At 41.3% G+C, this 13022-nt stretch overlaps 1 protein-coding gene across 1 annotated transcript in view; it reads left to right on the forward strand.

Moving 5' to 3' along the window:
* Positions 1-13022, forward strand: part of SYN2 (synapsin II) — a 189208-nt gene that overhangs the window by 91659 nt on the left and 84527 nt on the right. The window contains exon 5 of the mRNA XM_065642730.1: positions 10646-10735. Within this exon, the coding sequence (XP_065498802.1) occupies positions 10646-10735 (90 nt within the window). The remainder of the gene's footprint in view (positions 1-10645; positions 10736-13022) is intronic.

The raw sequence follows: 13022 nt of genomic DNA on the forward strand, positions 1-13022 counted from the left end.
AGCATGAGTTTTATCAATAAAGACTAAGTTCTTTGTTATTGAGTGCATGCAGTTCCTTACCTCATTGGAATGTTTCATTACATTGAAGTTTTGTAATAGTAAGGGAAAAAAGGGCAGAATTAATTACCTAAAGTTATGATTTGATATTATTTAAAGTAACAATCTAGATACTTTATTATCTCTGTTTTCCTTTAGAAAATGTCATTCAAGGAATAAGTGAGACATTCCTTAACTGAGGCTTATGAGGTTGTGTGTAATCTTTCTGATAGTACACGATGTAGGGCTGGAAGTAACTGGAAAATGTGATGATAATGACAGTGGTTGCAGTAATAGGTGAAATCTCATGCTTATGATTCAGGGTAGGGAAAGAATATTTCAAAAACCCCCCACAATTTTCTAGTGCATTGGTTTGAATTTTTAAACAAATTCTTCTGCCTGCAGCCTTTTGGATGCTTCCTATGAAGATTTCTGTGAAATCTGCATGCTTAGGTGTTCCCATCAGTTGAACCCTGAGAGGTTCAATGTCCGTGGCTGCTATAGATAGAACGCTTTATTTCAGTTAAACTTGGGCTGTTACGTATTGATGATGTGTACCTAGACTGCTACTTTAGATTGAGGTGGTGATAAGCATTTCAACACTGCAGAGTTACAGAATTGCTGCAGTTGTGTAGACCAAGTGTGTTTGATTGAAGAGAAAGAAAATTCTTGTAAAATCCCAGAATGTCAGGGATCGGAAGGGACCTCGAAAGCTCATCCAGTGCAATCCCCCCGCCGGAGCAGGAACACCCAGATGAGGTTACACAGGAAGGTGTCCAGGCGGGTTGGAATGTCTGCAGAGAAGGAGACTCCACAACCTCCCTGGGCAGCCTGGGCCAGGCTCTGGCACCCTCACCATGAAGAAGTTTCTTCTCGTGTTTAAGTGGAACCTCCTGTGTTCCAGTTTGCACCCATTGCCCCTTGTCCTATCACTGGTTGTCACCCAGAAGAGCCTGGCTCCATCCTCCTGACACTCCCCCTTTCCATATTGATCCCCATGAAGGAGGTCGCCCCTCAGTCTCCTCTTCTCCAAAATCAGTCCAGTTCCACAATGGCAATTCTGGTTCCTTTAATGCCGCATCTGTAGCTGGCTGCAGATCTGGTCTCTTGTCAGTGTGCCTTGGGAGCTGCCTATCAGTGGTGGGTATCGAAGGCTTCAAGCATCTGCTGATACGTTAATTACACGTTTACTCAGGTGAAGGAGATGGCACAACCTACAGTGGGTGTATGGAAAGCTGTGAGCTCTGTGACCTCAATGAGCTGTTGCTGCGCTGGTGGGAGAGTCTGTATTTAGTTGAAATCCGGACTCGCTGTGAAAGAAAGCTCCTGGCATTTCTTCCATTGGGCCCCATCTGTGAATGCATCTTGTACGGAAACATCTTCAAAAGATTGCTGGGACTTTGCTGCATTGGATGAATTTATTGTTATTAAGGGTTTCAAATGTAAGAGAAGTGCCATAGAACACTTTGTTATGCCAGAATTTATTTCCTTGCTCATCTGCAATCATTCTCAGGGAGGGCTGGTTGTGGCTTTTTCTTTTGACAAACTTGGTAGTATTGTAAATCCCGCAGTTGTTTGTTTCTTTTCCTGCAGTTTGTGACCGGACAGCCAAATACTTTTTTGCAAGTTTGTTGACATTTTTCTTTTTTGCTCCTTTTGCCAAGCTTACGTAATTTTCTGCCTTCATGTGTTGTGTTTTGCTTTGCATTTCTTTTGCAGATGATTTTCTACTTATGTCTTCATGTTTCTGCTCTTATGGAGTGCTTCATTTCTCTATTCTTACCTGGCTTTGTTTGGAAGGTCTGTTTTAACTGCCCTTTCTTGCTTTCTGATGCTGTTAGAGTACTCTTCCCCCACCGTGTTTTCCCCTCCTTCTCGTATTGCTGTTAGAAGTTGCACTCGTGTTTTTTCTCCTTCAAGCTACACTTACTAACCTTGAGCAGCAGCCTGGGGCACTGGCAGGGATCCCACAGACACTGCAGGGAGGAGCAGATGAAGAAATGAGCTCTGGTCGTGCCAGCTCCTGTTGGCCCTGTGCTACTGGGCAGACACAGCCACGCAGATGAGCTTCAATATTGTGTCTAACTGTCTTCTGGAGCATGAATCACAACTAAAGTGAATGTACAAAGAAGCAAAATCTTTTGAAAGCCTATTTACTGTAAATCTATGAGACCTTTCGGGGCTATTCCATGCTTGTTTTACAGAAAGAAATTAGGAACTTCTTGCTGAATATTTATTGCACTACAAGAAAATTCTGTGCTTATTACTAAACATAAGATTTGTACAATAGCGCTGAACAATGGGCTAGAATTTGGCTGGTTATCGCACTTCCCTGTATTGCAGCGGGGATCTTACTGGAGGTCAAGGCTAAAGAACATATACCTGCAATCTGGCTTCAGCTCAGGTAGGGAAGACATTTAGCGACGTTCAAATGTAACGTCTCTTAACACGATAAACCTTAGAAATGTTAGAACCTGTATTTTAGTCAGTCCGTAGTTTTATCTATTTCATTGGATGAAACCTGGGGCCAGCGCTGAACCGTCTTGTAGTTTGAACCACCGTGGCGAGATGGATCTACGTGATAGACGGTGACGGGGACGCCGGGCGGCCCGAGCCCACCCAAAGAGGTGGTGTGTGTTGCTCTTCCTGCACTGATCCGAGCAGAACTTTCGTAAGCATAAAAACCTGTTGTTTAATTCTCTGTCAGCCGGTGAAGATTTTGGCCTCTTTGCTCAGTCTGCTGGTTAAAGCAAAACGTGTTGATGGATTTGTAGTGCGAGAGCTGAAAGTAAATTCACAAAACCGTGTCAGAAGAAAGGTGAAAACATTTTAAGCTTTTTGGTCGAAAGACCATTTACTAGCAAGTCTGAACATTAAATTGCAGCAATGTTAATAAATAATTATTCATTTAAATGCGTAACAAAGAACTCTCTAAAAACATTAAACCTAGCAGTGTGGTTTCTTCTTTGCACATCTTTATAGAGCTGGTTTAAGTCTAGTCTATTCTTGCAATAGAAAGGGAATATTATGGTCTTGCTAAATGATTTTGCTTCTCTAAAATATGTAAGCTCACTTGAAGTTCCTTGAAAAAAGCAGAGACTCCTAAATAACTAATATACCTCAGTGGGTGATGATTTGTTTTCTGTTCCATACAGCATGTAATTCTTACGGCTATATATTCATCAATCTTTGCTTGAACTATGAAGTACTTTATATATAAACTGAGTATATGCGTATTTTGCTTTGACCAGTATTTACTGCCATGAGGCCAATTTAATGCAAAAGTAGACTCAGGTTTTTTTACTGCATTCTTGAATTTTGTGCTAGGTTGTTGGCACTTTGCCCTGCTCTTCTCTGCCCTGAAGAGCAGCAGTGGGAGCTCTTGACATCCATTACAGACTTTCATTGCACTGAACGTTTCTGGTGGCAGAAAATTGAAACAGACTTTTAACCATTTCTCAGCTTCTACTCAAAGAAATTGTATGTGAATAAAGGCTGTAAGATTAATCCGAAAACCAGGGCTGTAAAGCTGTGGCTCATATCCTTTGTATGATCTGCTGTTCTGCTACAGTATTGAAATTCAAAACCCGTCGTTTGTGTTTGCTTAGGTCAAATCGAAGGCCATCATTACTGTAGGACAGGTTATGAAAATTACATTTGATTTCTTGTGCAATCCTAACATTTAATCAAAAAGGAAACCTGTATGTTATATTCCCCATTGAAGTGCCTTAGAAATATCTTTTTCTCGCCAAAAACTAGGTAGAGATTATATCCTCTTCTTCGATATAGGAGCGTGGTGACTCAGTGATGAGCAGTGGAGGGTTGGAGTCCCCTGTCCCCCAGCCAGGACCGTCGGTCCCGTGGTGCCGGCTCCTCCAGCGCCACCATCTCCCTCTGCCCCAGCGGACGTGGATGCAAAGTATCCTTGTCCTTGTTTCTTTTATGAGCTGTAGTAACTAACATATCTGTTCTGCGAAGTTTCTTCTTGAGTCCACGGCGCAGTTTCCAACACTATAAAGTGCTGCACCGTTTCTGTGCTGGGCGGAAAAGAAGAGAGCGTGTTGGCTGGGCTGGGAACGGTGTTCTACCTTCGAGCTTTGCCAGTGGATCCTTTGAGAAAAAGCTTTTCAGATTTCCTTGTCTTCCTGAAACAAGGGAAGCATCTCAGGACAGAAAGTCCATGTAGGTAAGAAGCCTAGTTTGAATTCTGAGAACGAAGTTGTAGTTGCACATGATTGCATCTGTGCAATTTAAAGGAAAGAAAAAAATAATATATTTTAACCATATGTTTAGCTTTAAAATGGGATTTACTTCTTACTTCAGTGGTTAAGTACATAAATAACTCTTTGTTTCTGAAGGTAACTTCATGTGGACACATCTGAACACCTGCACAAAGTTTCATTAACTACAGGGCCCCTTAACAATGAATGTGGGAGGGCTGTATCTGCAACAACCCCGTCTGCATTAAACATAGATTTCCTCCTCGGCCGTGAAGTTTCATTGAATTCAGTATTTTTATAAAAACTTACTATTTTCTCTGGGAAGTCTCAGGATTGTAGTATCTCTAAAAAAACTCCACAAAACAATAAAACCTCTTTTTATGATAGTGAGCCCCAAGCCCTTTTGAGAAGTGCTTCAGCACACGCCCCAGTCCCATTACAATAAACAGGTGCACAGATGTTTCCTTGAGCAGCCCAGTGAACTCGGTGTTCCCATCATAGTGGAATAAACTGCACATTCTCACTGCTGCCAAGTGCACCCGACCAGGAGTCCTCATTGCTTTTATGGGAACGACTCGGTTCCATAAACTTTTTCCCTCTGTAACTTTTCATTCTGAAATAAAAAGTTCCAGAAGGCCTCTTTATCTAGGCCTTGTGGTACTAATTTTCGCTAATTCTTTTCTAACAAACATGTCCTGATCTGTTTTCTACCTTTTATGCTCATAGCTATTTTTCCTTCATTTTAATCCACATGTCTTCCATAAATCTCATTTCCTCACTGTTTACACATGTTGTCACTGCCCCTGTCCTTAGCCAAGGTGTTGCTCATTGCCAGATGCCTTGCTGCCCGACTTTGCAAGCCAAGTCAAAATGTTTTTATGTCTCTGTGGTCCTCTTCTCGTTTGGTGTTTGGGTGGGGTTGTTTGGTTTGGTTTGGTTTGGTTTTTTCACTCTGCTTTTCTAACTGCTGTAGAAAACTTCTCCCTCTCATGGATGCACTCCGGTAATTTGTAAGCGAGAGCTCTGCATGTAGTCGTTCCAAAGGCGTGAGGTTTTTATTTAAGGCGCTTTTTTTTTCTCGTCCCGTAGAAATTCATAATTGTTTGTATATCTCATCAGATGTTAATTCCAATGTGAAACTATTCCAGGAGTTAATTACAGCAGTGATGAGCAGTTGGAGAGATGTGCCTCTCAGAGGCAGTCCAGGCTGCAGGGGGGGTGCAGAAGCCAAATAAATGCCTTTGGAAACTCTGGGTAACATGGAGCAGAGACCCAGATAGTTCTGGAAAGGGTCAGCACAACCTCCACAGGCTGAGTGGATGCAGAGAAGCACCCCAGAGGGTGAGGACAGAGCTGGAGATAAAGGAGGTGAGGAAACATCAGCTGCAGTCCAAGGTGGAAGAAGGAGATGCCGCTAGTCCCAGAGTGACGGGTCAAACAGCAGAACTTGCATAAAAAATGCCAAGGGGGATCGCAGCTCAGGTTGGGGGGGCACAGACCATCACCGTGTGCTTGCGTGAGGCTGCAGAAGGGTTGGGAAACAGCTCGTCTGTGTTACAGAACTACTACTTGAATTATGATGCAGGGTCCATATAAGTTATCGTTCCATTCACAGTCCGTGTTGTCTTTGGCTTTGCATCGTAATAATGGAAAACTATTGGAGGAACATCAAGTTTTCCTGTCAGTTCTCATCTTTTCTGTATTCTGTTAATGTGCCCAAACTGATTTGTAGGCAATGTTTCATTGTTCAGTTGCCATGTCGAACTTGGAATTGACTTTGAAACTTTGGATACTTTCATTAAGTTGTCTGTCAGCTCCTGCTGACAGAAAGAAATATGTAAGCTACAGTCAGCAGTCTGCTCCCCTTGATTCTCGTATTAGGTATCAAATAGCAAATCAAACGTGTATGTACTCAACCTTCTGGAAAAGACTGAATGTTTACTAGAGCATAATAGAAGAAATGTAGGCCAGTCACAACAAAGAACAACTATTATGAAGAACGTAAAAAAGTAACAGATACTTCCCAGTTAATAGTAATTAAAGAAAAAAAAAACACAAAAAGAAATACAGAAACCGTGTTTAAAATACAGGCATAGTTCAGCTCGATTAAAGTAGATTGACTCCTACAGAGCACGTGTCAAATCTGCCTTTCCAGACCCTTCCACACAATTGCTTCATTTCTTCTCCATCCGAAGGCTCTACAAGGTTTGTCTCGCAATCTTGTTGGCCACCAAGGACCCCTGATATGTTTGTGCTAGTGGTACTTGGTCTGTGCTTTTGAACATCTCCTACTGTTACAAGGCAATCATGTTTCTCGGGAAGGACCAGCCGTGTTTCAGAGCCTCAGCCTCAAAACGGACACGTCAGCCTAAAAACAGACTTCAGGACATTCGTCACAGTGCTGTTTGAACAGATAAAGTCAATGTGTTGTCTCTTCATTAGTTTGCTATAATAGAAATGTAACATAAACCAGACTATAATGTAGAACAGCTTATCTTCCAGCTCCGTAACCTACAGACCCCACAGGAGATTTCTGCAGGTCGTTATGGGGAGGGAGGAGCTTCCTTTTCTGTATTGAAATAGTCCCATCCGCGCTCACGTGTCACCAGATACACATTCAGGCATCATTTAGTGTGCATTTCACACAGAAGTACTGGGAACCTCTACAGAATTTCCGTGGAAAGCTTTCATCAATTACAAATGAATGACTGAAGTATACAGCAGGATGAAACTTGGTCTAAATGTTTGATGAGCGTAACAACCCGATCTTCAAACTGTTTCATATCATCTGCTTTTAAGTAATACATGTTCAAAGAAAGCTGGCAGCAATAGTGAATATTGAGATCATATTAGAAATTTAGACATTTTATTTTAGTGATTCCACCCACAAACACACATTTAATGCATTTGGTAAAAGGCAAATTTATATATGGAAATCTAGGAGTAAACTGGTGTTGCATGACATTTCTTCACTCTTTCGATGTGCCCACACCTTAGAGCAGTCCAAGATAAATTAAATCTCAGCTAAAGGCACGATTTTTGAATGACAGTGGGATTCAAAAAGCACGCGCCCATCAGAGCCTTCCTGCTTCTCTAGTCCTAGAGAAGCCGACTCAGCTGGTTTGGTGAAACAGACAATCCGGAGAATTTTGTGATCGTTTTAGTTGTTGCTTTGAAGTACTAGATGGCCGATTGGAGTTCTTCCCCTGTCGGTAGAAGCCAGCCTTGTAAAGAGTACAGATAATGAACGCTCACAAGAAAGAAAAACCTCGGACAGAGAAGGTTTGATGATGCACAGCTCAGTGGTGCTTCCCTGATAGGGAACAGCCCTACAGGCAACCGTGAAATAGTTTGTTGCATGAAAATCTTATTCAACGTACCAGGAAATTTTCCACTGGAACAGACAATGGTGGATATCCTTCAGTCTGGCCAGAGAGATTAGAAGCTTGCTGGAATTAAAGGTGACACAAAGCGCCATCTGCAGTAATTAATTTGAAATATCGCTTATCTTTGAGGAAGAAGTTTGTGCAGTTTGCTCAGGAAAAAATCTGAGCGTTTCAGGGATGACTTTAGTCTAATTAAGCACATTTTAGCTCATCTAAAGCAATAAGCAAAGTCGTGATTCAAATCCTCAAGTGGGCGAAGTGAAGTTTTGTCACTGCGCTGCTTGATGACGGTGCAGCCTGTGCCCTGGGATTTCTAGTGTGCCGTTCCTCGTGGGATGAAACCCCATGCAGCTTTTCCGTGAAATTAAAGGAAATAAGTGTCTTTTTTGACTAGGTATTTCTTCCTATCTGTATCATACTTTGTTGGAGAGGAGAAAAAAGTGCAGCTGGCGCTCTCCTGTTCTTTTATGGAGCAACAATCGATAGGCCAAGATGTGAAAGCGTTTAATCCCTAGTAGAAAAGATCTGACATTACAAAGAATGCTACAAAATCCTACTATTCTCCTCTGAAAAAAATCATCTGAAAACCATAAATACATGTACCTGAGAATATCACTCTTCGAGCTGAAAATAAGATAAAAAAATTGAAAATGAGAGGTAAATTCAGCTTGCTAAAATAAGAGCTAAAAGGACTTTTTACTACTTTCGTGTTTTTTCTTAAGATGTTGAAAAGACTCGTGCTGAAATCCTAAACTCTGTGAGGTTATTTCTTTAGGTAATTGTTAAAATCTCCCACGGTTTTTGGCATCCATATAAACTACCAAATTTAAATATAGAGGACCTCTACCAGTCTTCTCTATTTTGTGAACACCTCATATCTGAAAATATTCAGCACTGGATTAGATAATAATTCAGCTAGATAGATAATAATTCAGATGGATTAGATAATAATTTATCGGCTAAAAACATGATACTCTTGCCCAGGGAAGAATTTGCTAAACTTTACTGTGATTTAAAGGTGCTATTTAAGGTCATACTACCGAGCCCAGTAAAACAAAACATTTTCAAAAGTCTAATCAAGGCAAAGCGTTAATATGGTCATTAAAAATAAATACAATTCTTTTTCAGAAATGGCCCAGTAAGAATCAGGGAAAATAAGAAATCCTGAGAGCAGTTTAAGCGTGTACAACTAAAATGCTAAAACGTCGTGCGAATTTGGGTGGAATTTCTGAAGTTGCTTTTTTCTGGGAGCAAAGTCTGACGAGAGATTCCTAAAATCGCAGGCGCGCAGGCGAAGCCGTTTCTCAGCGGGGAAGGATCAATCTGGGTTGTTCTCTCTGCCTCGAGAAGCTGAAACCCACCGTTCCTACCTGCTGTTTCAGAGCTCGGTCACTAGATCAGAGGGCACTTTAGAGTGCTAGGTGTGTATTATCTGGGGCTGATACTAGTTTATTTTAAGTAAACGAACATTTGCTAGTATTAATCTGAATTATAGCTTTCTTACCACCTGAGTGAATGCCGCAACCCCTACGAATAGCGTCAGTTTCTCACTGTCTTTTACTTGCTTTCAGTGAAAACGGAAGAGAAAATAAGGAAAGAATCACGGGAAATACAATCATAATATTTTTCAAAGGTTTTTCTTTGAAGATGGGTAAATACATTTATTTTATCATAGCAATTGGTTTGCAAAAATCGTGTCTTTAATAGGCAGTATTTGCTTACAAAATTTTGGATTTGGATCTCGGATTAGAACAGAAATAAATAGTAAGCTGCCAGGAATCCTACTTGCAAACCACCCTATTTTGGTAGCTGTGATAATATTTCCTTTCCCTGAGGTCTGTTTTGTACAGCACACTACCCAACCAGAATTTCTTAAGCTTTCGGTGAAAACTATTCATCATGAAGGTATTTTCCACTGGACTTCAAAATCTAAATATGTCTTTTACCCAACCTAAGTAAACACCACTAAATTAAACAAATTCCTTACGCCAGCTGGAAATGCAATGCAAAGCTTTCAGTTTGATTTTTTTTTCCCCCTTTACACAGTTTTTGCTGTCCCTGCACCCCAACTTGCATGAACAGGGGCGGTATTTGATCCAACTGCATTATGGACAGAGTTCTATTGTTCCTTGCTTTTTTTTTTTTTTCCCTGTTTGTAACCGGCGAATCCCACTGTTCAGACTGTGGTGCAGAGTTGTTTCTGTGTGATGTTGGCACCCCGACAATCGAGCGCGGCGGCCCTGCCTGCTGGGGGCCATCTGTTCGCTGAACAGAACGAGCAGACCCCAAATGCGTTTCTGTTTAGTAAAGAATTCTTCGTCTGTTTGTGTTTAAACGTTATTTTGCTCTCTGCGTTAAGTTAGAGCGTAGAGGTGGACTGGATACGTGTTGGAGAAAGGCCCCAGAAATAAAACATTAACAGAAATGGCAATAATATGTAGCCATTTAGATTGTTGATGGGCCGTTTTTCTGCTGCCTCCGTGTGGCTGTGGTACATGGCCGGAGCCTAGGAAATTAAAATTCTCTTGTTTGTTCTTCACCTGACTTGTTACGTATTGACAGTTCTTGCTCTTCTCTGTTTTCCAGTTTTGCAAAATGGCCTTTCGATGTCAGTGAGGTGCTAAATTACTGTGAAATATGTCTGATCCTTAAAGTGATAGAAAATGCTAAACTGGAATGATTTTCTTATCACAGAATCAGCTTAAAATACATGGACTCCGAGGCATCGGAAAAGCAATGTTCCGATGTATTTCATTTTCTGTACGCGTGGAGGCTTAACTGGGAGAGGTGTCGTTCTTTGGTGCTCTGTAAATGAAGTCATAGCTTGGACGGATTGAAAAGGTGTTTGTGTGAGAGAGGAGGAGACAGAAAGGGTATAATGTGTGTGTGTTTGCTGACTTCATGAAACACAGAAGACAATAAGCAACATGACAGTATGAGATCATTTGGGTAGAATGTGGTTTCTCTCCTAAGCTTTTTCTTTTGTTTTGCTTTGTTTTACAGTTTGCCCAGCTGGTGTCTGTCTACAAAACTCTGGGTCCAGAGAAGTTCCCTTTAATTGAGCAAACGTTCTATCCAAATCACAAGGAAATGGTAAGTGCAAATACCAATACTAAATTGGCTTATTTTCTCTGTGAAACAGGACCTGTAAACTCACAATTCATTTCCCCATGTACCGTCTATTTTAAAAGCCCCTTTGGAAGCTGTCGGAGGGATGGGGCTGGCTGACCACTTGAAAGCATTGTGCTGGTTAACTGGAAGCTGTTCAGAGGCGAAGGCAGTCATTTTTCAACTAACCGGCTTCAGATCTTAAAGAGATTAAATGCTTATAAGGACGCAGAGCAACTATTAAAGTGCAAGAGTTCCTTTTATGTCTTTTTTAAAGCCAGCCCTGTAGGACATGTTCAGAGCGTGCATTACCTTGGTGCTGGTGCACAAGGCTGTGTGCCTGCCTGTGCAGAACGTTGAGCTCATCTCAAATCAGGGCAATTATGGCTTGTGACCTTCATGTACCCGAGCTGACACTGATTTCCTGGTCCTTTACAGACAGAGATGCATCTGTAAAAATAACACTTACGACCTTTATTCGTGACCTGTCTTATGCTGCAGACATTTTTCTTTTCTTATGGTTTCTAAACAGAAATCCTTTCCTCTAGTATATTTTTCTAGAGAAAATACTTTCAGCCCGGAGAGAAACTGGAGGGAGTCCATTTGCTGATTGAATAGACTAGCATAGGAGCATCAGTTATTTTTAGAATAGAATCCATTCAGCAAATGTCACCCGGCTGTGATTCAAGTACCGTGGCAAGGCCACGCCGAGTGTCGTAGTTCGCTGTTCGTGTCAGGTCCCCAAGCTGTCATTGCCCTGTGTCCTGAGACTCTGGCTGTCACCTCCTTGGCATTGGTGGCCTCTAACATAAGCCTCAGTGACAGCACTTGACTAAGATCAGTTCTCTCTGGTTTCTTTGGGCTATTAATCACAGATGCTTCCTCTTGTCGCATACAACACTGCTGAAAAGAGCTTTCACCACGGTTCTATATTTAGTAAATTTGCTACACAGAAGTTTTGTGGAGCTGAAGGAGAATGGTACTGATGGGAGCAGCAGATCTAAATATTGTCCCAGACAGTCAAATCTTTTTAGAATGGAAGAGGGTTTTGTTGATGGATTTGTCAGGAAAATATACAACTTTATAGAAGGCGTAATTCTTTTTAATGCAAAGGAAGTGTTTTATGCCTTGGGATTTCATTTGGAGCAGGTGGAGAAGCAGAGCCGCATCTCATGTTTTGCCATGTGCTTTTCTGATGGTAATAAGTTTTATATCTCTCTATTTTCCGGAGAATGGCCAAGATTAAAGCTGGTTTATGATTTCCTGTGCACAATTTGTTGTTCTTCATTGATGTTATCAGCTATTATTCAGGCTCTCCAGGGAAGCGGTCACAGCAGAGTTCACGGAGCATCTGGCCAATGCTCGGTCGATGGTTTGGGTTTAGGTGGAGCTGCGAGGAGCAGGGACTTGGGCTCAGCGACCCTTAGGAGTCTCTTCCAACTTGAGATATTCCATGATTCCGTGATTTTATTGAAAGAGCAGACATCAATAACGCATTGTTAAATTGCAGTACATAGAAACAAAGGAAATATGCTATAATTTTGGGACAAGAATTAATGTGTTAACTTTTAATTTTTACATAGTACGGCCTTTGGGTTTTATGTGGTAGGTAAGCCGCTGCAATTGCAAACTGGTGTCTTGAACAACTGACTGAATTTGAATTCAGTAATAGGACACAAACAAGAAAATGTGTGTATGTGTTCATAAGGGATATTTTGCTTAAGAGTGTAACAACTATTTGAGTGGGTTTTTCCCCCCCTTCGTTCCTCTGCATTGCTGATTAATGTCTGAACGGAGAAGTTATTTGTCTTTTTTGAATGTTAATGTTCTCCACAGCTGAGTGATCTTTTACATTACTATGTAATGGATGTTAATCTGGAGGAAGCGAATGCGTTTCGGTATTGCGTTGCCATACATGGTTTACAGGTGCTGTAATAACTCATTGTGATGAAGCTCATTTGTTTGTTTTTTCCTTCTGAAGAAATTATTTGGAACCTTGTGGCTTGAAGAATAATCAGGCAACGTGGTACAAATTTCAAATTTCTAGTGTGGGTTGTAAGATGATCTGAATATCAGTCTTCTAGTTGATGAATTGAAATGCCATTTTTTAAAGACTTTATTAATAGTTGGCCTCATTTTCATTTACTTTTAGAGACGTTTGTTTTTACGGTTTAAAATATTTTTTGTAGTTCGTCTTGTGTTTGTTCCTTCCCTTCTTAGTGTGCCGGTGGCAGCCCAGAGCTCTGTCCCTGCAGCGCAGGGCGCTGGGAAC

This window comes from Caloenas nicobarica, chromosome 11, assembly GCF_036013445.1.
Source record: "Caloenas nicobarica isolate bCalNic1 chromosome 11, bCalNic1.hap1, whole genome shotgun sequence".
Taxonomy (NCBI): domain Eukaryota; kingdom Metazoa; phylum Chordata; class Aves; order Columbiformes; family Columbidae; genus Caloenas; species Caloenas nicobarica.